This window comes from Mustelus asterias, chromosome 29 (genome assembly GCF_964213995.1).
Source record: "Mustelus asterias chromosome 29, sMusAst1.hap1.1, whole genome shotgun sequence".
NCBI lineage: Eukaryota > Metazoa > Chordata > Chondrichthyes > Carcharhiniformes > Triakidae > Mustelus > Mustelus asterias.
The window spans coordinates 12,728,079-12,754,737 of record NC_135829.1 but is presented as its reverse complement, the minus strand read 5'-3'; the positions used below and the strand labels follow the sequence as shown (position 1 = coordinate 12,754,737).

Here is a 26,659-nt window from a genome sequence, read left to right as displayed (position 1 = left end):
CGTCGTCTCTACCTCATATAGACGCCTGGTGGAACCAGGGAGTTGATTATTCTGATAGCAGCTGACTGAAATTCAGGTGAGATACCAGGGTCGACTTGTTTTTTGTAGCCTGGAAAAACAGACGGCAAATCAGAAATGCTCAGCGGGACTTTCTGGAAATGTTTCATTTTAATTTTTAAAAAGGTTTATTTGTTTATTAGTCACAAGTGAGGCTCACGTTAACACTGCAATGAAGTTACTGTGAAATTCTCCCAGTCGCCACACGTGTCTTTGGGTCAATGCACCCAACCAGCACGTCTTTCAGACTGTGGGAGGAAACCGGAGCACCCGGAGGAAACCCACGCAGACACGGGGAGAACGTGCAAACTCCACTCAGACAGTGACCCAATCCGTGAATCGAACCCGGGTCCCTGGCGCTGTGAGGCAGCAGTGCTAACCGCTGTACCACCCATAGCCCCGTCCACATAGAGACTCATAGAATCCCGACAGTGCAGAAGGAAACCATTCGGCCTATCAAGTCCGCACCAATCACAATCCCACCCAGGCCTATCCGCTTAAGCCCGTGTATTTACTCTGCTATTCCCCCGACACTATGGGGCAATTTAGCACGGCCAATCCACTTAACCCACACATCTTTGGACTGTGGGAGGAAACCGGAGCACCCGGAGGAAACCCACGCAGACATGGGGAGAACGTGCGAACTCCACACAGACAGTGACCCAAGCCGGGAATCGAACCCGGGTCCCTGGCGCTGTGAGGCAGCAGTGTCATAGAGTCATAGAGGTTTACAGCATGGAAACAGGCCCTTCGGCCCAACTTGTCCATGCCGCCCTTATTTTTTTTAAAAACTGGTATAAACTTGTCCATGCCGCCCTTTTTTTTTAAAACCCCAAAGCTAATCCCAATTGCCTGCATTTGGCCCATATTCCTCTATACCCATGTAACTATCTAAATGTTTTTTAAAAGATAAAATTGTACCCGCCTCTACTACTACCTCTGGCAGCTTGTTCCAGACACTCACCACCCTCTGTGTGAAAACATTGCCCCTCTGGACACTTTTGTATCTCTCCCCTCTCACCTGAAACCTATGCCCTCTAGTTTTAGACTCCCCTACCTTTGGGAAAAGATATTGACTATCTACCTTGTCTATGCCCCTCATTATTTTATAGACCTCTATAAGGTCACCCCTCAGCCTCCTGCGCTCCAGGGAAAAAAGTCCCAATCTATTCAGCCTCTCCTTATAACTCAATCCATAAAGTCCCGGTAGCATCCTAGTAAATCTTTTCTGCACTCTTTCTAGTTTAATAATATCCTTTCTATAATAGGGTGACCAGAATTGCACACAGTATTCCAAGTGTGGCCGTACCAATATCTTGTACAACTTCAACAAGACGTCCCAACTCCTGTATTCAATGTTCTGACCAATGAAACCAAGCATGCCAAATGCCTTCTTCACCACTCTGTCCACCCATGACTCCACTTTCAAGGAGCTATGAACATATACCCGTAGGTCTCTTTGTTCTGTAACTCTCCCCAATGCTCTACCATTAACTGAGTAAATCCTGCCCTGGTTCAATCTACCAAAATGCATTACCTTGCATTTGTCTAAATTAAACTCCATCTGCCATTCGTCAGCCCACTGGCCCAATTGATCAAGATCCCGCTGCAATTGGAGATAACCTTGCTCACTGTCCGCCATGCCACCAATCTTGGTGTCATCTGCAAACTTACTAACTAAGCCCCCTATATTCTCATCCAAATCATTAATACAAATGACAAATAACGGTGGGCCCGGCAATGATCCCTGAGGCACACCGCTGGTCACAGGCCTCCAGTTTGAAAAACAACTCTCTACAACCACCCTCTGGCTTCTGTCAAGAACCACCGTGCCGCCTCCTGTGACAACAGAAACCAAACTGACCTCCATATCTGCTCACATTCTGACCAATGAAAGCTGGAAGCCATTCGTAGAATGTGATGCGCTGCAAAGATAAGAACAGTGTTGAAGTGAGAAATTTCTAACCAGTTAATAAGGTTTTTAGACAGAATACATTAGGCACTGACAGGGCTACCAGCAAAGAGTTAAATAATTCTTGAAACAAGTTAATAAACTAATGAGAGAATAGTTTACACATTTGTGAATGCAGGAAAAGAAGTAAATAAATAATCGTGATTTTAAAACATATATTAATATTTTCATAGAATCTACAGTGCAGAAGGAGACCATTTAGCCAATTGAGCCTGCACTGCCAACAATCCCACCCAGGTCCAGTCCTACCCCCTGGTAACCCCACATATTTACCCTCCTAATCCCCCTGACATTAAGGGACAATTTATCATGGCCAATCAACCTAATCCGCACATCTTTGGACTGTGGGAGGAAACCGGGGCACCCGGGGGAAACCCACGCAGACACAGGGAGAACGTGCAGACTCCACACAGACAGTCACCCGAGGCCGGAGTTGAACCCGGGCCCCTGGCGCTGCGAGGCAGCAGTGCTAACTACTGTGGCCGCCCAGCACGGGGCAAAAATAACTATTCATTAGAACTGCTCCAAAGATGTGCGGGCTAGGTGGATTGGCCATGCTAAATTGCCCCTTAGTGTCAGGGGGATTAGAAGGGTAAATGTGTGGGGTTATGGGGATAGGGGGTGGGTGGGATTGTCGGTGCAGACTCGATGGACCGAATGGATTCCTTCTGCACTGTAGGAATTCTATGCTTCTACAATTCTAAGAGAACTATGACTGTGCATGCATTTCAGTGAGGAAGGCTACAGTCCCATCATTGATAGACCATGTATAACATGCTTCTGCAGAATGAATTCGGGTCCCTGGCGCTGTGAGGCAGCAGTGCGAACCATTGTGCCACCTGGGTGGGTCTAGGTCGGTCTGGGTGGGATTGTGCAGGCTCTATGGGCCAAATGGCCTGCTTCTGTGCTGTAGGGATTCTATGATCGTATCCACGGCATGTTGCTTTTGTTTCTTTGCAGTTAGCCTGTGGGTTAAATGCTCTTCCCTGCTGCGTCCTCAGATTACTTTCCCGAGCCTTAAAAACATCACCAATGTTGGCTCCCCCAATCCTCCAGCTCTTTAAAAGCAGTGCTGGCTGGCAATTCCCCCTCGCTCAACATGAATCAGTCAGTCTCACATCCAATTCTGCCCATTGCAGATGCCAGGTCACTGAGCAGTGAAACCCACGAGACAGTGCGCCCTTTGTCCAATAGAGCAGGACTTTCGGGAAATCAGCATCTTTCCAAACTCTTTCTTCAACTGCCCAGCCTCTTGCTGTGAAATTAACATTCCCTCAACAATTCAACCTTGATTCTCAGATAATTTGCTGTTATATTTGCAATGTTCCAGCGAAGCCCAAAGGAATCCTCCAATGAGGCATTTCGTAGAAATTATACCAATTATAGAATCCCTACAGGAGGCCATTCAGCCCATCAAGTCTGAACTGACAACAATCCCACCCAGGCCCTATGCCCGTAACCCCACATATTTACCCTGCAGTGGTTAGCACTGCTGCCTCACAGCGCCAGGGACCCGGGTTCAATTTCCGCTTGGGTCACTGTCTGTGTGGAGTTTGCACGTTCTCCCCGTGTCTGCGTGGGTTTCCTCCGGGTGCTTCGGTTTCCCCCCACAGTCTGGAAGACGTGCTGGTTAAGGTGCATTGACCCGAACAGGTGCCAGAGTGTGGCGACTAGGGAAATTTCACAGTAAATTCACTGCAGAGCTAATGTAAGCCTTACTTATGGCTAATAAATAAACTTTAAACTTTAATCCCTCTGACCTACGCATCTCGGACACAAAGGGCCAATGCACCAAATCTGCACATCTTTCAGACTGTGGGAGGAAACCGGAGCACCCGGAGGAAACCCACGCAGACACGGGGAGAACGTGCAAACTCCACACAGATAGTGACCCAAGCCGGGAATCGAACCCGGGTCCCTGGAGTTGTGAGGCAGCAGTGCTGACTACTGTGCCACTGTGCCGCCCATCAAGCTCCACCGGATCTGGAAGCCGCCACAATCCGGCACCGGGGGGGCAGGAGAATGTGTCCCTGCACACTGATTCAGCCACTCACTGGGCTCCGGTCCCAGAGGCTGGAGTCAAAGCCCCACCGCAGACACTTGACTCATCACTGATTCATTCTTACTCTGATGTTTTTTAAAATTTTATTTATTAGTGCCACAAGTCCGCTTACATTAACACTGCAATGAAGTTTTGTGAAAATCCCCCAGTCGCCACACTCCGGCACCTGTTCGGGTACACTGAGGGAAAATTTAGCACGGCCAATGCACCTAACCAGCACGTCCTTTGGACTCTGGGAGGAAACCGGAGCACCCGGAGGAAACCCACGCAGACACGGGGGAGAACATGCAAACTCTGCACAGGCAGTGACCCAAGGCTGGGTCCCCGGCGCTGTGAGGCAGCAGTGCTAACCACTGTGGTGCCCTTGTCTCACTGATAAGGATTAAGGGGTGTTTAATGGGATTTTGTTTATTTACTGGTGTCACAAGTAGCCTTACATTAACACTGCAATGAAGTTACTGTGAAAATCCCCTCGTCGCCACACTCTGGTTGCCTGTTTGGGTACACTGAGGGAGAATTTAGCATGGCCAATGAACCTATAACCAGCACATCTTTCGGACTGTGGGAGGAAACCGGAGCACCCGGAGGAAACCAGGCAGACACGGGGGAAGAACGTGCAGACTCCGCACAGACAGTGATCCAAGTCGGGAATCGAACCTGGGTCCCTGGCGCTGCATTGCAGCAGCGCTAACCACTGTGCCACTGTGCCAGTGGCCTCAAGAAGCAATGGGTTTGTTGAGGAAGGATGTTTCCAATCCATCCTAGTCAATGAGCCACAAGAATACTCGTGGGCAACAGTTCCGTGGTTCGAAGTTACCTGGAAGGTGGCGATGACACGCTTCCTCGCATTTTGGAATAAATCTTCGTCGGTCCAAGTGGGGTTCTGAGATTTAAGCTGCGTCGCCAAGAAATTGTGGTATCGGGACCAGACGATGCTCTCCGCTCGCAGGAACGGACTCTCATTGGCCCGTGCATTTCCAAAATCTTTTAGCAAGTAATGAAAAAAAAAAGAACATTGTGAAACCAAAAGAGAAAATGCTGGGAAATCTCAGCACCCACCCTCAAGAACATTGTGAAGATTAGGTGAAATTTATCATTCGCATTTTCCCCGTCATCAAGGAGCAGTGCATCTTTCACACTCTCTAGATTTTGTGACAAAATACCTGATATAAGGGCACGAGTTGCCACAATTCTGACCACCTTTTACAGATGCACCATAGAAAGCATTCTTTCTGGTTGTATCACAGCTTGGTGTGGCACCTGCTCTGCCCCAGACCGCAAGGAACTACAAAGAACATAAGAACATAAGAAATAGGAGCAGGAGTAGGCCATCTAGCCCCTCGAGCCTGCCCCACCATTCAATAAGATCATGGCTGATCTGACGTGGATCAGTACCACTTACCCGCCTGATCCCCATAACCCTTAGTTCCCTTACCGATCAGGAATCCATCCATCCGCGCTTTAAACATATTCAGCGAGGTAGCCTCCACCACCTCAGTGGGCAGGGAATTCCAGAGATTCACCACCCTCTGGGAGAAGAAGTTCCTCCTCAACTCTGTCTTAAACCGACCCCCCTTTATTTTGAGGCTGTGTCCTCTAGTTTTAACTTCCTTACTAAGTGGAAAGAATCTCTCCGCCTCCACCCTGTCCAGCCCCCGCATTATCTTATAAGTCTCCATAAGATCCCCCCTCATCCTTCTAAACTCCAACGAGTACAAACCCAATCTCCTCAGCCTCTCCTCATAATCCAAACCCCTCATCTCCGGTATCAACCTGGTGAACCTTCTCTGCACTCCCTCCAATGCCAATATATCCTTCCTCATATAAGGGGACCAATACTGCACACAGTATTCCAGCTGCGGCCTCACCAATGCCCTGTACAGGTGCATCAAGACATCCCTGCTTTTATATTCTATCCCCCTCGCAATATAGGCCAACATCCCATTTGCCTTCTTGATCACCTGTTGTACCTGCAGACTGGGCTTTTGCGTCTCATGCACAAGGACCCCCAGGTCCCTTTGCACAGTAGCATGTGAATGTAGCCCAATCCATCACTCAAACCAGCCTCCCATCCATTGACTCCGTCTACACTTCCTGCTGCCTCGGAAAAGCAGCCAGCATAATCAAGGACCCCACGCACCCCGGACATTCTCTCTTCCACCTTCTTCCGTCGGGAAAAAGATACAAAAGTCTGAGGTCACGTACCAACCGACTCAAGAACTGCCATCAGACTTTTGAATGGCCCTACCTCGCATTAAGTTGATCTTTCTCTACATCCTAGCTATGACTGTAACACTACATTCTGCACCCACTCCTTTCCTTCTCCCCTATGTACTCTATGAACGGTATGCTTTGTCTTCATAGTGCACGAGAAACAATATTTTTTGTTGTATCCCAATACAGGTGACAATAATAAATCAAATCAAATTAAAAAGCCATGGTGTGGAGAAGCGCCTGTTGTAGCTGGTTGCGAAATGCTGGAAATTCTTACCCCCCTGCAACCCACCGATACCTGACTATTCACTCCCCATTGCCCAATCCCACATGCCACCTTCCATACTCTATAATTCTCTTGCTTAATCTCTCCAGCTTGCTACATAGAATCAGTGGAGGAGGCCATTTGGCCCATCAAGTCCATGTAAGATCTCCGCAGAGCAATCCAATCAGTCCTATTCAACTCCCCATCACTCCATTCCCACAGCCCTGCAAATCTATTTCCCTCCACAAAAACAGCTTATCTTTCTGTAACTTATCTCAGTCTGTACCCTTCTATCAGATCTCCCCTCAATCTGCCTCGCTCCAAGGAGAACAACCCCAGCTTGTCCAACCTAACGATGCAGCTGAAATCTCTGGGACCATCCAGTAGATCTCCCCGCCCGGCAGCACAGTGGTTAGCACTGCTGCTTCACAGCGTCCAGGACCTGGGTTCAATTCCCCCGGTTTGGGTCACTGTCTGCTCGGAGTTTGCATGTTCATAGAATCATAGAAACCCTACAGCACAGAAAGAGGCCATTCGGCCCATCGAGTCTGCACCGACCACAATCCCACCCAGGCCCTACCCCCATATCCTTTTATATTTACCCACTAATCCCTCTAACCTATGCATCTCAGGACACTAAGGGCAATTTTAGCATGGCCAATCAACCTAACCCGCACATCTTTGGACTGTGGGAGGAAACCGGAGCACCCGGAGGAAACCCACGCAGACACGAGGAGAGTAATAGAGGTTTACAGCATGGAAACAGGCCCTTCGGCCCAACTTGTCCATACCGCCCTTTTTTTCTCCCCGTGTCTGCGTGGGTTTCCTCCGGGTGCTCCGGTTTCCTCCCACAGTCTGAAAGACGTGCTGCTTAGGTGCATTGGCCGTGCTAAATTCTCCCTCAGTGAGCCGTGTGCTCCCTCTGAGTCCGAAGTGTAAATATTTCTTTTGTTTTTACCATGAAGTTGATGACAATTCTATTAATATATAAATGATGAAGCATTTCCTATAACTCGTTATGAAATATTCGGCGTGTATTAAATGTGTTTAATCTTATTTATGGGGTCATGATTAGTGAACAAGCCCGATTTCAATCCACTAAGGTGAAGGAGGGCCACTTATGCGGCCCACTCACTCGCCTAGGTTGCCCATCACTGGGTCACAAGCTCTTTTAATGCAATGCCTATTTTATTAATTTGTGGGGCATGGACATCGTTGGCTGGCCAGCATTTATTGCCCATCCCTCGTTGGGCTTGGCTAGGCCAATTCAGAGGGCAGTTGAGAGTCAACCACATTGCTGTGGCTCTGGAGTCACAAGTAGGCCAGACCGGGTAAGGACGGCAGATTTCCTTCCCTGAAGGGACAGTAGTGAACCAGATGGGTTAAGTTCCACTCTGTGGAAAAAAATGTAAAGTATTGGCAGACGTCAGTTGTAATTCGTCAAGAGATGCGATTACTTAACAAGCCACAGCAAGGAATCGAAGTAGTTACCAAGAAGTCCCTGAAGTCCATGTTGCCCGGTTGCAGGGTCCGCCATTTTCCACATGCGAATCAACCCCGTACTTTGCCTCGGTGACAATTTGTCTGGACCAGAAGCCAAAAGCCCGTCAGAAAAGGTACGGAGGGCATCACTCCAGGAATGGGACGACCCATAGATAGAACTCCCATCAATCCAGGTGGTTGCATGGTTTATCTGGATCACACAAGTGACAAGACAGACGAAAATTATCGACAACGGTAACAATTTACATTTATATGGCACGTATAATGCAATAAAACATCCCAATGCAGGAGCATTATAAAACCAAATATACCTCGGACCCACATAAGGATATTTAAAGTCAGCTGACCAAAAACTTGGGTGGTTTTTAAGGAGTCTCTTAAAGGTGGGGTGGAAAGTGAGGTAGAGGCGGAGATGCCATAGGGTTTTACAGCACAGGGGCGGCACGGTGGTTAGCGCTGCTGCCTCACAGCACCAGGGACCCGGGTTCGATTCCGGCCTCGGGTCACTGTCTGGGTGGAGTTTGCACGTTCTCCCCGTGTCTGCGTGGGTTTCCTCCGGATGCTCTGGTTTCCTCCCACAAGATGTGGAGATGCCGGCGTTGGACTGGGGTAAACACAGTAGGAAGTCTCACAACACCAGGTTAAAGTCCAACAGGTTTATTTGGTAGCACGAGCCACTAGCTTTCGGAGCGCTGCCCCTTCGTCAGGTGAGTGGGAATTCTGTTCACAAACAGGTAAACCCAGACCCTGTTTGTGAACAGAACTCCCACTCACCTGACGAAGGAGCAGCGCTCCGAAAGCTAGTGGATTTTAGCTACCAAATAAACCTGTTGGACTTTAACCTGGTGTTGTGAGACTTCTCACTGTGTTCCTCCCACACTCCAAAGATGTATGGGTTAGGTGGATTGGCCATGCTAAATGGTTCCTTAGTGTCGGGGAACTAGCTAGGGTAAATGCATGGGGTTATGGGGATAGGGCCTGGGTGGGATTGTGGTCAGTGCAGACTTGATGGGTTAAACGATCTCCTTCTGTACTGTAGGGATTCTATGATTCTATGAGCGCAGAAAGAGGCCCTTCGGCCCATCGTGCCTACACCGGCCATCAAGCACCTATCAGTTTGATCTAAAGTTTTAAAAAATGTATTTATTAGTCACAAGTAGGCATACATTAACACTGCAATGAAGTTACTCTGAAAATCCCCCAGTTGCCACACTCCAGCGCCTGTTCAGGTACACTGGGGAAGAATTTAGCACGGTCAATGTAACTAAGCAGCATGTCTTTCGGAATGTGGGAGGAAACCGGAGCACCCGGAAGAAACCCACGCAGACACGGGGAGAATGTGCAAACACCACACAGACAGTGACCCAAGCCAGGAATCGAACCCGGGTCCCTGGCGTTGTGAGGCAGCAGTGCTAACCACTGCACCACCGTGCTGCCCTATTCTTTGTCTGTATAGCGTGCGGGAAAACTTACTGTTCGCTGTATACCAATACATGTGACGATAATAAATCAAACCAAATCGGATCAAATTCTGATCACACTTTGTCTGCAGCCTTGTATGCTATGGTGTTTCGAGTGTTCAAGTGTGTAGAGAGGGAATCCCAGAACCTGAGTCCCAGGCACCCTGGAGTAAAATCGGCGATGCACAAGGTGCCAGAATTGGAGGAGTGCAAATATTTTGGAGGGTTGTGGGGTTGGAGGGGTTTACAGAGACAGGGAGGGGGAAGGCCATGAAGGGATTTGAAACAAGGATGAGAATTTTAAAATCAAGACATTGTTTGACCAGGAGCACATGTAGCTCTGTGAACGGAGAGCACCAACACATCTCCATCAAATTGCTTCTCATCCAGTGTTTTGTGTTCGTCATGGATAGCAATCTACTCCCCCCAATATCAAGACAAGGTTTTCCATCAGACAGCACAACTTGGCTGCAATTGGAATCATTTCTCTGCTATACCTCAATCTTAACCTCAGGGGTCTATTCGTTGTAACTATTATTGTGACAGTGGAGATGCAGTGGAGGGCGGCACAGTGGTTAGCACAGCTACCTCACTGTGCCAGGGATCTGGGTTCGATTCTGACCTTGGGTCACTGGCGACCTGGTGTTTACACGTCCCCCCGTGTCAGCGTGAGTTTCCTCCGGGTGCTCTGGTTTCCTCCCACACTCCAAATGTGTGCAGGTAAATCCACCTAACCTGCACATCTTTGGGCACTAAGGGGCAATTTAGCATGGCCAATCCATCTAACCTGCACATATTTGGACACTAAGGGGCAATTTAGCATGGCCAATCCATCTAACCTGCACATCTTTGGACGCTAAGGGATAATTTACCATGGCCAATTCATCTAACCTACACATCTTGGGAAACTAAGGAGCAATTTAGCATGGCCAATCCACCTAACCTGCACATATTTGGACACTAAGGGGCAATTTAGCATGGCCAATCCATCTAACCTGCACATCTTTGGACGCTAAGGGATAATTTACCATGGCCAATTCATCTAACCTACACATCTTGGGAAACTAAGGAGCAATTTAGCATGGCCAATCCACCTAACCCGCACATCTTTTGGCAGTAAGGAACAATTTAGCATGGCCAATCCACCTAACCTGCACATCTTTGGACACTAAGGGGCAATTTAGCACAGCCGATCCACCTAACCTACACATCTTTGGACTGAGGGAGGAAACTGGAGCAACTGAAGGAAACCCACGCAGACATGGGGAGAACGTGCAGGCTCCACACAGACAGTTACCCAAGGCTGGAACTGAACCCAGGTCCCTGCAGATGTGAGGCAGCAATGCTACCTACTCTGCCTTTCAAAGCATTGTAAACATGACAGAAGAGGGACATTAATGCAAACAGCAAAAATGTCAAGACAGGCTTTAGGAGGTCCTACTTCAGACAAGAGCATTAAAACATGAAATAGACTGTAGAATGTGTATTGGTGGCCAAAACCTTCTTAATCATTGAAGACACAACTAGATGCAATGGGAGGACTACACTAGAAAGTTGTTTGTTTAAAAAGAAGGATGAAGAATAATTAGCCACAATGGCTTCCCTCATCCCCAACTAGTGCTTTTAGGAAAATGTGTGTTTTAGCTATTTTGCATTTTCACTCTTCAACTTTTCAAGCTCATTCCTCAGCTCAAGACGGCACAGTGGTTAGCACTGCTGCCTCACAGCGCCAGGGACCCGGGTTCAATTCCCGGCTTGGGTCACTGTCTGTGTGGAGCCTGCGCGTTCTCCCCATGTCTGTGTGGGTTTAGGTGGAGTGGCCATGCTAAACTTTTTCATTTGATTTATTATTGTCACATGTATTAGTATGTAGGTATACAGACAAAGCAAAAATGAATAGAGAAGGAAAGGAGAGAGTGCAGAATGTAGTGTTACAGTCATAGCTAGGGTGTAGAGAAAGATCAACTTAATGCGAGGTAGGTCCATTCAAAGGTCTGATGGCAGCAGGGAAGAAGCTGTTCTTGAGTCATTTGGTACATGACCTCAGACTTTTGTATCTTTTTCCCGGCGGAAGAAGGTGGAAGAGCGAATGTCCGGGGTGCATGGGGTCCTTGATTATGCTGGCTGCTTTTCCGAGGCAGCGGGAAGTGTAGACAGAGTCAATGGATGGGAGGCTGGTTTGTGTGATGGATTGGGCTACATTTGCAACCTTTTGTAGTTCCTTGTGGTCTTGGGCAGAGCAGGAGCCATACCAAGCTGTGATACAACCAGAAAGAATGCTTTCTATGGTGCATCTGTAAAAGTTGGTGAGAGTCGTCGCTGACATGTCAAATTTCCTTAGTCTTCTGAGAAAGTAGAGGCGTTGGTGGGCTTTCTTAACTATAGTGTCGGCATGGGGGGGACCAGGACAGGTTGTTGGTGATCTGGACACCTAAAAGCTTGAAGCTCTTGACCATTTCCCATGCCAAATTGCCCCTTACTGTCCAAAGAGGTGCGGGTTAGGTTGATTGGTCATGCTATATTGCCCCTCAGTGTCAGGGAGATTAGCTGGGTAAATATATGGGGTTACTGGGATAGGACGTGGGTGGGATTGTTGCCGGGTGCAGGCTCGATGGGCCAAATGGTCTCTTTCTGCACTGTCGGGATACTATGAAAGTAAGGGTACTGTAGGGTCTTGCCAACTGCTACTCCATGAGCAGCCCCTAAGTGGTGGCGACAAGCAGCAAAAAAGTGATTGGCCTTGCGATTCCTCTCTCCTCCAACTAGGAATCACTCCCCCCCTTACCTCCGCTAATCCTTCAGGCCCACACCCTCACCCAATGAAAAAGGGCCAAATTTGGGAACTTGAGAATCGGGAAGGTCCATCTCCTACTTGTCATTCTGCTCCCTGTGAAATTGAAGGATGATAAACACACATTATCCATCTTGTAACGGAAGGTACCTGCAGTCGGGGGTTGTTCGGACTCTGGCCTGAGCTTGTTGTCCACCGACTTCTCTGGAATGGCAGCTGCACCTTCCCTGTGCTGTTGGGATCAAAAACCGGGTCTCCGGAAGGAATCTGAATGTTTAGGAATTCAGGGGGGCAACCGGACCCAGTTACTTCCAAAATTTCGTCAATGACGTGAAACCCTGAATGGTTCAAATCAAATACAGACAATTTATTATCGAAGTTCAGGAATTTTTCTTGAAAATAAAACCTTCCATTTATGAGGCTAAGAATAAAACATGTTCATAGAATCCCTGTGTGCAGAAGGAGGCCATTCAGCCCATCGAGTCTGCGCCGACCACAATCCCACCCAGACCATATCCCCTTGACTCCATGTATTTACCCTGCTAATCCCCCTGCCACTATGGGGCAATTTAGCATGGCCAATCCACCCTAACCTGCACATCTTTAGACACTAAGGGCAATTTAGCATGGCCAATCCACCTAACCTGCACATCTTTGGACACTAAGGAGCAATTTAGCATGGCCAATCCACCTAACCTGCACATCTTTGGACGCTAAGGAGCAATTTAGCATGGCCAATCAACTTAACCTACACATCTTTGGACACTAAGGGTCAACTTAGCACGGCCAATCAACTTAACCTACACATCTTTAAACACTAAGGGGCAATTTAGCATGGCCAATCAACTTAACCTACACATCTTTGGACACTAAGGGGCAATTTAGCATGGCCAATCCACCTAACGTGCACATCTTTGGACTGTGTGAGGAAACCGGATCACCTGGAGGAAACCCATGCAGAGAATGTGCAGACTCCGCACAGTCACCCGAGGTCGGAATTGAACCAGGGGTGCCAGGCGCTGAGACAGCAGTGCTAACCACTGTGCTACCGGGCCGCTCTTATCTACTTATGAGGCAAACCCAAACATTTCTTCCACTAAGTATCTAAAATAACAGTAGAGTAAGGATAGGTTTGGTTGCAATGTGCAGTGGTATCACAGGTTATAGAGTTCCTCCGTTTCGTGTTTCCGGTGAAATCATAGACTTAGGGCGTGATATTATGACCTCGTCCCGCCCGTCATTTGGCGAGGGCGAGGTGGTACAATCGGGTGTGAGGTTAAAGATCAGGAACACGCCCCATTTCTCAGACCCCCCCGATCCTATCGACCCTCCTTTGCCGGTGAAACTGACTTCACATCCAGAAAGGGGCAACTGTGACATGGTTTACATCTGGTGGTGACAGGGGAGAATTCTGCCGGGGGCGATGATCGGGTTGACAGGGAGGGGAACCTCTTCAGACGAGGGCGATGGGGGGGTGGGGAGACGACCAGCACAGGGAGCGATCATCGGGGGTCGGGGTGGGATCCCGATATCTGTGAAGTGGGTGGGGGGGTACTGCAGGAGATCTCCCAGTACGTTAGGAGATGGGGGCACCCGCACAATGGTGCCCCGAAAGCTCAGCAGCCGGCTTCACCGGCGAACACAAGCTCCGTCACCTCCCCCTTACTGGTCAGAATCATATCCAAGCACTTTTTTGTACAGTAAGCGCCACAAGATTAAGAATTGCAGCTTGCTGAAGAAAGCAGCGTGGTTCTCTTCCATTTTCTCGCTCCTTCGGCACTTAGAATTTTTTTTGTAAGATCACGATTGTTTCTGTTGCTAGGACACAGGCGCTGCTCAATGAAAAAAGGCCATGGTTTAACTAATAACCTCACAAAGCAATGATAATGGAATTGTCGGCTATTCGAAGCAACTGATCTCTATCAACAGGGCTGTAACAGAGCCAGAAAATCCCCCTGACTCAGACTCATCTCTTTGCATTGAAACACTGAGGGTAGGTGCTGAAAGGATGTTTCTCTTTGTCACAGGGGCGGGGGGAATGGGGGGAATCCAGAACTAAGTGGGGGCACACTCTCAAATTGAGAATCTTTCATTTAAGTGTGTTGTGTACTATCTATCGGGGAGGCGACAGCCTAGTGGTATTATCGCTAGACTATTACGGGTCCAATTTTGTCTTTTAAAAAAGCATTTAGACAGTTACATGGGTAAGATGGGTATCGAGGGATATGGGCCAAACGCGAACGCGGGCAATTGGGACTAGCTTAGGCGTTTAAAAAAAAAGGGCGGCATGGACAAGTTGGGCCGAAGGGCCTGTTTCCGTGCTGTAAACCTCTATGACTCCATTAATCCAGAAACTGAGCTAATGTTCTGGGGACCTGGGTTCGAATCCTGCCACGGCAGATGGTGGAATTTGAATTCAATAAAAAAATATCTGGAATTAAGAATCTACTAAGAAGCCATTGCCGATTGTTGGAAAAACCCATCTGGTTCACTAATGTCCTTTAGGGAAGGAAATCTGTCGTCCTTACCTGGTCTGGCCTGCATGTGACTCCAGAGCCACAGCAATGTGGTTGACTCTCAACTGTCCTCGGGCATCTAGGGATGGGCAATAAATGCTGACCAGCCAGCGACACCCATGTCCCACAAATGAATTTTTAAAAATCTACAAGATGCACTGCAGCAATTCACCAAAGATAGACAGCACCTTCCAAACCCATGACCACTTCCATCTGAAAGGACAAGGGCAGCAGATACAGAAACACCACCACCTGCAAGTTCCCCTCCAAGACACTCACCGTCCTGTCTTGGAAATATATCGGCCGTTCCTTCTCAGTCACTGGGTCAAAATCCTAGAATTCCCTCCCTAACGGCATTGTGGGTCAACCCACAGCATGTGGACTGCAGCGATTCAAGAAGGCAGCTCACCACCACCTTCTCAAGGGGCAACTAGGGATGGGCAATAAATGCTGGCCTAGCCGGCGACACCCATATCCCACAAATGAATTTAAAAAAATAAGGAGCAAGCTTTTTCTCCTGGAAGGTCATTAGTGTTTGGAATTCTTTCCCCCAGAGAGCAGTGGAGGCTGGCACATTGAATGTATTCAAGGCGGAGGTAGACAGATTTCTAATTGACGGGGGGGTTAAGGGGGACAGGCAGGCAAGTTGAGGTAAGATCAGATTGGCCATTATCTTACTGACTGGTGGCACAGAGTCAAGGGGCTGAATGGTCTATCCCTGCTCCTATTTCTTTGGTATGTTTGTTTTCTTTATTCATTCACAGGATGTGGGCTTCACTGGCTGGGCCAGCATTTATTATCTTTAATTTGCTGTTTAACTGAGTGGTCTGTTAGGCCATTTCAGAGTCAACCATGTTGCTGTGAGTCCGGAGACACATTTAGGCCAGACCAGGTAAGGATGGCAGATTTCCTTCCCTAAAGGACATTAGAATGATAGAATCCCTACAGTTTATTAGGAGGCCATTCAGCCTGCACCAACAACAATCCCAGCCAGGCCCTAAACCTGTTACGCCACATATTTACCCCTGCTAGTGCCCCAACAGGAGGGCCGGGATGTGTCCCGGGATGCGTAGGTTAGAGGAATTAAAGTTTATTTATTAGTCACAAGTAAGGCTTGCATTAACACTGCAATGAAGTTACTGTGAAAATCCCCCAGTCGCCACACTCCGGCGCCTGTTCGGGTCAATGCACCTAACCCGCACGTCTTTCAGACTGTGGGAGGAAACCGGAGCACCTGGAGGAAACCCATGCAGACACAGAACGTGCAGACTCCACACAGACAGTGACCCAAGCTGGGAATCGAACCCAGGTCCCTGGCGCTGTGAGGCAGCAGTGCTAACACACTGTGCAGCTCTATTTTTGTTTCAGATTCCAGAATCCACAGTATTTTGCCTTTACCTTAGTGTCAAACTCGAGAACTTTGTCCTTGGGTCACGGATCCACCAACTGGTTATTTGGTTTTGGTTTTTGTGCTAAGGAATACCTGCTTTTTTAATCTGAAAACATTCAAATCTGCATTGCATAATGAACTGAATCATGTGTGCCAAGCATGTCCTGTTTTCAGGAAGAGTTTTAACAACACCAGGTTAAAGACCAACAGGTTTATTTGGTAGCAAATGCCATTAGATTTTTTCAGGAGACATACTGGGCATCCCCATTGAATCTGTGTTACCAATACTCATTTATAGTAATCTCTTATGTCTCTCCACCACCGTGACTTGTCTTTATTTCCGAGTACTTTCCTCACAAGTAAGCAGTGTTAGGAGATGTGATAGAAAAGGGTAAGGGTGGCACAGTGGTTAGCAATGCTGCCTCACAGTGCCAGGGACCCGGGTTCGATTCCCAGCTTGGGTCACTGTCTGTGTGGAGTTTGCACGTTCTCCCCGTGTCTGCATGGGTTTCCTCCGGGTGCTCCGGTTTCCTCCCACAGTCCGAAAGATGTGCTAGTTAGAGGTGCATTGGCCGTGCTAAATTCTCCCTCAGTGTACCCGAACAGGCACCGGAGTGTGGCGACTAGAGGATTTTCACAGTAATGTAAGTGCTCACTGCAGACTGTCAGGCTACGCAGTCAGTGCCAGAGGGCAGTGTACTGTTAGCACTGCCAAGATGCGTGGCCTGAAGGTAGGCTGTGTGGGGACAGCCTGAGGGAGAAGGGGGGACTGAGTGGCGGGTTCTGGGAGGAAGGCAGGCTGAGTGGGGGGTTTGAGGGAGGAGGGGATGTGTGTGTGTGGGGGGGGGGGGGGGGGGTGCTGTCCATGGGTCTGAGGGGGAAGGGGGGCTGAGTGGGGGGGGTTATGAAGGGGGAGGGGTGTTATCCATGGGTCTGAGGGGGAAGGGGGGCTGAGTGGAGGGTTATGAAGGGGGAGAGGTGTTGTGTGGGGGTCTGAGAAGGAAATTATTGGAGAGGATTCTTCGAGACAGGATTTATTCCCACTTGGAAATAAGTGGATGCATTAGTGGGAGGCAACATGGATCAGTAAGGCCTTTGACAAGGTCCCTCATGGCAGACTGGGGCAGAAGGTGAAGTCGCGTGGGATCAGAGGTGAGCTGGCAAGGTGGACACAAAACTGGCTCGGTCAAAGAGGGTAGCAGTGGAAGGGTGTGTTTCTGAATGGAGGGCTGTGACAAGTGGCGTTCCTCAGGGATCAGTGCTGAGACCTTTGCTGTTTGTAATATATATAAATGATTTGGAGGAAAATGTAACTGGATTGATTAGTAAGTTTGCGGACGACACAAAGGTTGGTGGATTTGCAGATCGCGATGAGGACCATCAGAGGATACAGCAGGATCAAATAAGCCTCATGCCTGCGTGAAGTGGCATGAAGGCGCCTCTCATTGCTGAGGGGTTGATGGTGCTTCCTCGACCCTCAGGGTCCAGCACGTCAGGCCCTAGCTTTTGAGGATGTTTCCCCAAGTCCGTCCACTACAGATCAGGCTGGGGAGGTAAGTGAACACTGGGAGGGAATTGAATCGGACTTCAAGCCCACTGATTATATTTAAAGTAGTTAATTATGAATATTTATCGGGTTCCTGTCGCTTTGGGCTCCTAACTGTGTGAGCAATCTACTCAGTTGAGGTTTCTGTTCTAAGAACTTCTTTATGAGTTAGGCACAAATGAATCAGCAGCCCCTGTTACGTCACATTCCATTTGCATTATGGAAATTTCACTACGTTTCAGAGCTCATTATCTTCCTCAAGAACACGTCTAAGCATTTATTCATAGAATCCCTACAGTACAGGAGGCCATTCAGCCCATCGAGTCTATACCAACCACAATCCCAACCAGAGCCTATTCCCGTAACCCCACATGTTTACTCTGCTAATCCTCCTTACACTCGGATCAATTTAGCATGGCCAATCCACCTAACCCGCACATCTTTGGACTGTGGGAGGAAACCCACGCAGACACGGGGAGAACGTGCAGATTCCGCAGCCCCTTAGTGTCCAAAGATCCGCAGATAGTGACCCGAGCCGGGAATCGAACCCGGGTGGCTGGCGCTATGAGGCAGCAGTGCTAACCACTGTGCCACCATGCTGCCTGAATTCTTTTCAAGGGCGGAGACTGTTGTTAATGGGAAAATACAGCTCTAAGCATTCTACAGTTTACACAAGTGAATAAGGTGTTAATTGGTGTAATGTGGATGCTAAAAACTCCGAACTAAAAATGGAAAATGCAGGAAAGGGGTCAGGGAGAATTTGCAGATGGAATGGTGAACACGGTGGCACGGCGGTTAGCACTGCTGCTTCACATCTCCAGGGACCCGGGTTCGATTCCGGCCTTGGGTGACTGTCTGTGCAGAGTCTGCACGTTCTCCCCGTGCCTGCGTGGGTTTCCTCTGGGTGCTCCGGTTTCCTCCCACACTCCAAAGGGTTAGATGGATTGGTCATGCTAAATTGCCCCTTAGTGTCCAAAGATGTGCAGGTTAGGTGGATTGGCCATGCTAAATTGCCCCTTAGTGTTCAAAGATGTGCAGGTTAGGGGGATTGGCCATGCTAAATTGCCCCTTAGTGTTCAAAGATGTGCAGGTTAGGGGGATTGGCCATGCTAAATTGCCCCTTAGTGTCCAAAGATGTGCACATTAGATGGATTAGCGGGGTAAATGCGTGGAGTTAAGCGGATAGGGCAGTGAAGATGCTCTGTCGGAGAGTTGGTGCAAATCCGATGGGCCAAATGGCCTACTTTTGCACCATATGATTCTATGAGTGAGTTGATGAGGGGTCCAGATTTTTTCTTTAAACATTGAGATGTACTGGTTAGGTGCATTGGCCGTGCTACATTCTCCCTCAGTGTACCCGAACAGGTGCCAGAGTGTGGCAACTAGGGGATTTTCACAGTAAGTGTGTTAGGAGAAAAGACCACAATTATTACTAACATCTGCTAGCATGGCTGTATTGAATTTTCCTAGTAAGAAGTCTAACAACACCAGGTTAAAGTTCAACAGGTTTATTTGGTAGCAAACGCAACGAGCTTTCGAAGCGTGCTGCTCCTTCGTCAGGTGGAGTGGGAGATGTCACATCTCCCACTCCACCTGACGAAGGAGCAGCATGCTCCAAAAGCTCGTGGCATTTGCTACCAAATAAACCTGTTGAACTTTAACCTGGTGTTGTTAGACTTCTTACTGTGTTTACCCCAGTCCAACGCCGGCATCTCCACATCTTGAATTTTCCTGGCAGTGTGTCTCTGATGCCTGCTGGCATCAGTGTACAATACACTCGGGGGGGGGGGGATTTTCCTGTCCTGACCGCCACGGGAATCGGGGGGCAGACCGTACAAAGGTCCGTTGACCTCTGGTGGGATTTTCCGGTTTTGGGGTGAGCACGGTCGGAGAATCCTGCCCTCAGTCTGTGCATTGAGTGCTGTTGAAAAGCCCCATTTTTACTTGAACCCTAATCATGACTTTCCTGAGTTTATTTTGCGAGGCGCTTCAATCTTTAAAAATTCTTTCATGGGATGCGGGTGTCGCTGGCTGGGTCAGCATTTATTACCCATCCCTGATTGCCCTTCAACTGAGTGGCTGCTGAGGCCATCACAGAGGGCACTTAAGAGTCAACATTGCTGTGGCTCTGGAGTCACAGGTGGGCCAGGCCAGATAAAGACGGCAGATTTCCCTAAGGTAAACCAGATGGGTGATTATGAAAATCGACAATGGCTTCATGGCCATCATTTGACTGTTAATCCCAAATTTTGATTGAATTCAAATTTCACCATCAGCTGTGATGGGATTCGAACCCGGATCCCCAGAGATGGGCAGCACGGTGGCACAGTGGTTAGCACTGCTGCCTCATAGCGCCAGGGAACTGACTCGATTCCCGGCTTGGGTTACTGTCTGTGCGGAGTCTGCACGTTCTCCCCGTGTCTGCGTGGGTATCCTCCGGGTGCTCTGGTTTCCTCCCACAGTCCGAAAGATGTGCAGGTTAGGTGCATTGGCTGTGCAAAATCCCCCCTCAGTGTACCCGAACAGGCATCGGAGTGTGGCAACTAGGGGATTTTCATAGTTACTTCATTGCAGTGTTAATGTAAGCCGACTTGTGACGAATCAATAAAGTTTACTTTAAAAAATTACACCCATCAATTGTGATGGGATTGGAACCTAGATCCCTAGAGCATTACCCAGAGACAATGTTTCTTGTTTCTTGGTCATCATTAGACTTTTAATTCCAAGTTTATATTGAATTCAAATTTCACCATCTGCTGTGGCGGGATTTGAACCCAGATCCCCAGGGCATTACCTTGGATCTCTGGATTACTCATCCAGTGAAAATACCACCACCTCCAACTGCCTCCTCCTCCTCCACCCCTGACCTTGATCTGGGAAGATGCAGGAATGCCGCATATGTCCCCAAGATATCCCAGGATAAAAGGACGGCACGGTAGCACAGTGGTTAGCACTGCTGCCTCACAGCGCCAGGGACCTGGGTTCAATTCCGGCCTCGGGTCACTGTCTGTGCGGAGTTTGCCCGTTCTCCCCGTGTCTGCGTGGGTTTCCTTTGGGTGCTCCGGTTTCCTCCCACAGTCCAAGGATATGCGGGTTAGGTTGATTGGCCGTGCTAAATTGACCTTAGTGTCAGGGGATCAGCAGGGTAAATATGTGGAGTTGCGGGAGTAGTGTCTGTTTGAGATTGTGGTCAGTGTAGACTCGATGGGCCGATTGGCCTCCTTCTGCACTGTAGGGATTCTATGATTCTATGATTCAAGACAGCTTACCAAAGTAAACAAACAGCACCGTTCTGTTTCTGTCGCATGGTATTCCGGGAATTCCCTGCATTGCAACATTGCTGATATCCCGGGGATTGGGTAGCTCTGGTTCCTGGATAGCTTCGAGAACTCCATCAGCATAATTGGCAGGCAGCAGACGGACAAAGGGAGCACCTGGATGGAATGCAGCAAAGCAACACTTTAACAAAAGCCTTCAAATAAAAGCTTCATAAAGTTTTAACGAGCTTGGCACAAGAGATTGTGACTAAACGGAAGGACTGAATAGGCTCAAATAGAAACTGATAGGTAATGTTTAAAGGTCTTTAAGATTATGAAAGAGCTGAACTGGGTAGACATAGAGATGTTTCGCCTTGACACGGAAGACACGGTGGCACAGTGGTTAGCACTGTTAGCTGGCCAGGGTTGGGGGGCGGACATTGGGGCTGCCCTGGGGAGGTCTGGGAGGCCAGTGGTCAAAGGGTGGAGCGGGGAGGGGAGGGGGGGTCGGGCCGCCAGTGATCGGGGGAGGTTGCGGGGCTGGCCAGCAGTCTGGAGGCTGGCAATGCAGGGCCACGGCGCATGCGCCGATCTCCGCCCTGACAGATCGGTACATGTGCAGGGGCCCGCTCAGCGCTATGCTGCCCATTCCCGGGCGGGAATAGGCTCCGCTCACAGATTTTCAGAGTGAATCACACGAGGGCACTCTGCAGTGCTTAGAGTGTTGGAAATTCATTCTGGAAATCACGTGGAAAAACCAGTGGGATTTACTCCCATTTCCCCGCAAATTGGCACTTCGAATTCTTTTGGGAGAATCCCAGCCGTGCTGGTTAGGTGGATTGGCCATGCTAAATTGCCCCTTAGTGTCCAAAGATGTGTAGGGTAGGTGGATTGGCCATTCTAAATTGCCCCTTAGTGTCCAAAGATGTGTAGGGTAGGTGGATTGGCCATGCTAAATTGCCCCTTAGTGTCCAAAGATGTTCAAGTTTGCTGGCTGTGTGGGTTTCCTCCGGGTGCTCCGGTTTCCTCCCGCAACCCAAACATGTGCAGTTGAGGTGGATTGGCCATGCTAAAGTGCCCCTTAGAGTTCAGAGATGTATAGGTTAGGGGGATTGGCCATGCTTAAGTGGCTCTTAGTGTTGAAAGATGTGTAGGTTAAGGTGGATTGGCCATGCTAAATTGCCCATTGGTGTCCAAAGTTGTGTAGGTTAGGTGGATTGGTGATGGTAAATGCACAGGGCTGCGGGCATATGGTGCGGTGAGTGGGCCTAGGTAGACCGCTCTTTCAGAGAGTCAGTGCAGACTCGATCATCCTGATGGCTTCCTTCAGCACTATGGGGATTCTATGGATCTTATGAACAAAACTTGTAGACACAAACATAGAATCATGAATAAAGCAATAGGGGGACCTTAATAGAAATATATTCACCCAGAATGTCATGAGAATGTGGAACTTGTCATCACATGGGCTTTTTAGGGCAAAGAGCTAAGTGGAGGCCACATTGGTACCAGAGGGGGAAAGGAGTAGAAGGATGTGCTAGTCGGGTGAGGTGGGGTAGAGTGGGAGGAGGATAGTGTAGAGCATTGGCCAAATGGGCCTGTTTCTGTGCTGTAAAATTCCATGTAATACCTTTTATATAGAGTGACTCAATTGACATTTTGTATTTTTAAGTCTTACTTCTGTTTATCTTTCCTTCCCTGAGCCTGTCTTCAAAAGACGTGCTATTTTTAGGTACTGGTTATTTGTTTTTCATTTGAAGCAGCTGAGAATAAATCAAAATTCCCAAATGTTCTTGTTTCCTCCTCTCCAGGGTGTGCCGCATGCAGTTCCTGGGTGACCCTGGAGCCAAGCCCAATTTTGTTATCACTCAATCATGTGTGTCATTTCCAGTGCGTTACTACTGGGCAGTGAGGCTACAGGATGGAACCCTAGCTCGATAACGCAAGTTACACAATATATCGTGTACTATAATGGTCTCAGTAAGCACACAGTCCATGTAACCAACAGGTCTACTGTGGTCAGATACACCACATTCTGAAACAGAATGGCAGATGCTAACCAATATAGCTCCTGTGGTTTTCTCATCAAATCCCCCTAGATGTTGATCACACTGTGAGCCAACCGGTCTCACTAGCACCTGACTGTCACCTGAGTGTTTCCAAACTCCACTCCCAGAAAAACATGGAATCTTCTCCCAAGCATTGCTTTTTCTCAGATGCCTTCACCAAGGATCCACTTCCAGGATTTCAATCTCTCTTTTCAGTCTTCCTCTGCATCGGACTGCCACGCGCACTCAAGCTCTCAGCTACTCTGCCTTGCCAACTGAACACTACTGCTGTGTAAAATGGTCACCAACCTTAGGATTACTTCAGATGTCTTGTTTCCCAGTTTAAATCTGGTTACTGTGACTGTCGCTTTAACTCAGAGCACTTTTTCTGTTGTTACTTTAATTTCCCCAACAGGAACTTCCTCAACTTCTTGTTCTTTGTTCCTTTAACTTAACTGTCTTCCTGCAACATTCTTTTGGTCCAAACTTGCTGGTTGTCAGGACTTTCTCTCATCCTTTTGGGAAGTCTACACTTCCCAACAGCTCCCTTGCCCTGTCCAGCTTCTTCTAAGTCAAGCTTAAAACTAACTTTCTAACCTAATGTGGCCCCTGGTTGCTAGGCAACAGCATAGTGTCTCTTTGACCCCGTTTATTTTCAGGTCGTAAACCTTTTAATTACGACACAGGCACAGTTTGAAATGAAACCAAAACCCACAGACGTGCAGGCACCTTTGTTTAGCATGAGTTAACTGAAGTTGTAATGTCTTCAAGGCAAAAGAAAGTTAAAACCGTCACGGCAGGGAACCACGCTGCCAGCTTACTACCAGCCTATTTTGTGTTGTTGGCATAGAATAGTTTCACTCACTATCAACCAAGTATAGCTCTCAAGTATCGCCCCTCACCCCACTGAAATCAGCAGACTGAGCAGAAACAAGGAAGTGAAGCTGGAATTCTGTGACAGACTGCTCACCTCCATTGGAAGGACTGAATTATAGAGTGATACAGCACAGAAGGCCATTTGGCCCATCATGCCTGTGCCGGCAATTCTACTCATCGCCAGTGTAAAACTATTCATTATTTACACAAACATTTCCAATAGAATTTCAATTTGGGCAAGTTACAGCTGGATGTACTTCACATTTCATTTCAATGAAAGACATGGCGGCACTGTGGTTAGCAGTGCTGCCTCACGGCGCCAGGGACCCAGGTTCAATTCCAGCCTCGGATGATTGTCTGTGCGGAGTCTGCACGTTCTCCCCGTGTCCGCGTGGGTTTCCTCCGGGTGCTTCGGTTTCCTCCCACACTCCAAATGTTTGCAGATAGAATCATAGAGGTTTACAGCATCGAAACCGGTCCTTCAGCCCAACTTGTCCAGGCCTCCCCTTTTTTTTTAAACCCCTAAGCTAGTCCCAATTGCCCACATTTGGCCCATATCCCTATATAACCATTTTACCCATGTAACTGTCTAAACGCTTTTTAAGAGACAAAATTGTACCCGCCTCTACTACTACCTCTGGAAGCTTGTTCCAGACACTCACCACCCTCTGCGTGAAGAAATTGCCCCTCTGGACCCTTTTGTATCTCTCCCCTCTCACTTTAAACCTATGCCCTCTAGTTTTAGACTCCCCTACCTTTGGGAAAAGATATTGACTATCTATAGATTAGGTTGATTGGCCATGCCAAATTGCCCCTTATTGTCAGCAGGATTAGTGGGATAAATATATGGGGTTACGGGGATAGGGCCTGGGTGGGATTGTTGTCAGTGCAGACTCAATGGGCCGAATGGCCTCCTTCTGCACAGTAAGGATTCTATGATTCTAAATCCTTTATCACAGTCACGCATGAAGGTGTCAGTAACTTAGATGAGCCCGATGTACAAAACATTTTCTCTGTAGCTAACTGGGGAAGCATCAAGAATCTCTTACCTGCTGTACCCCTGCTGTGATGTGCTAGATTGTTGTACCATCCATCATATCGTTGAACCTCCCAGTTCAACACAGCACCTAGACCAAAACGAGAGAGCATGATCAAAGTTGAAACGATCCTATTCAATAATAAGATGCTCAAGTTTTCCTTATTAAGAAAAATAAAATTGAATGGTAATTTATACATATTTTTTATTTGTTGATTGGACGTGGGCATCACTGGCATCGCCAGCATTTGTTATCCATCCTCCCTTGGAAATGAATAACCTTCTTAAATTACTGTGATCTCTGGGGTAGGTTTTTCCAGGATTTCGAACCAGACACGATGAAGTTCCAAGCAAGAAATTGCAACGGGTTGTGAATGTAACCCAGTCCATCATGCAAACCACCTGGAATAAGTCTTTGGAGGCAGAAGTCCCTTCACCAAAATCCCTTTCTTTACAACTCTGACAGCAGTACACAGAGTGCTGTCAGTCAGCAGTCTACCTTCGGGAGGGCCAGAGGAACCGGTTAAATACAAGAGAAAGACTCCCTGATTGGCCCATCAATTGACTCCCTGAATCAGGTAGTCCATACTCCAATAGGCCAACCTCAATGGCCTGATTGAAATCATTGTACCAGTCTCCCATCCACTGACTCCATCTACACTTCCCACTGCCTCGGAAAAGCAGCCAGCATAATCAAGGATCCCTCGCACCCCGGACATTCTCTCTTCCACCTTCTTCCGTTGGGAAAAATATACAAAAGTCTGAGGTCATGTACCAACCGACTCAAGAACAGCTTCTTCCCTGCTGCTGTCAGACTTTTGAATGGACCTACCTCGCATTAAGTTGATCTTTCTCTACATCCAAGCTATGACTGGAACACTACATTCTGCACCCTCTCCTTTCCTTCTCTATGAACGGTATGCTTTGTCTGTATAGTGCACAAGAAACAATACTTTTCACTGTATACTAATACATGTGACAATAATAAATCAAATCAGTCACATCTCGATCACTTTGTGCCGATTTCCTTACTTGGCGAATGTTAAACGAAAATCAGAAAAGTAATTGTCAGCTTTGATGTTAACTATTGAGTAATAAAAGCAGAAGCAGGCCAAAACCAGTTAGGCAACTCCTTTGTGATTCAATGATTCTATGAACTGGTAAAAAAAAACATAGAAACTAGGAGCAGGAGGAGGACATTTGGCCCTCCGAGCCTGTTCTACCGTTCATTATGATCATGGCTGATCATCCAGTACAATAGCCTGATCCCACATTTTGCCCATATCCTCTGATTCTCTTCACCCCAAGAGCTATATCTAACTGCTTCTTGAAAAGATGCAATAGTTTGGCCTCAACTACTTCCTGAGCTAACAAATTCCACAGGCTGACCACTCTCTGGGTGAAGAAATGTCTCCTAAACGGTCTACCCTGTATCCTCAGACTATGACCCCTGGTTCTGGACACCCCCACCATTGGGAACATCCTTCCTGCATCTATCCTGTCTCATCCTGTTAGAATTTTATAGGTTGCTATGAGATTCCAAAGATGAGCGGGTTAGGCTGATTGGCCATGCTAAATTGCCCCTAAGTGTCAGGGAGATTAGCAGGTGGGTTGCAGGGATAGGGCCTGGGTGGGATTGTTGTTGGTGCAGACTCCATGGGCCAAA

At 48.1% G+C, this 26,659-nt stretch overlaps 1 protein-coding gene across 1 annotated transcript in view; it reads right to left on the bottom strand.

Moving 5' to 3' along the window:
• LOC144480537 (dual oxidase 1-like) overlaps positions 1 to 26,659 on the bottom strand; it is a 142,312-nt gene that overhangs the window by 92,947 nt on the left and 22,706 nt on the right. The window contains exons 3-9 of the mRNA XM_078200103.1: positions 25,007 to 25,084; positions 21,046 to 21,210; positions 12,475 to 12,662; positions 8,062 to 8,263; positions 4,909 to 5,075; positions 1,922 to 1,982; positions 13 to 109 (exon numbers count right to left, since the gene is read on the bottom strand). Of these exons, the coding sequence (XP_078056229.1) occupies positions 13 to 109; positions 1,922 to 1,982; positions 4,909 to 5,075; positions 8,062 to 8,263; positions 12,475 to 12,662; positions 21,046 to 21,210; positions 25,007 to 25,084 (958 nt within the window). The remainder of the gene's footprint in view (positions 1 to 12; positions 110 to 1,921; positions 1,983 to 4,908; positions 5,076 to 8,061; positions 8,264 to 12,474; positions 12,663 to 21,045; positions 21,211 to 25,006; positions 25,085 to 26,659) is intronic.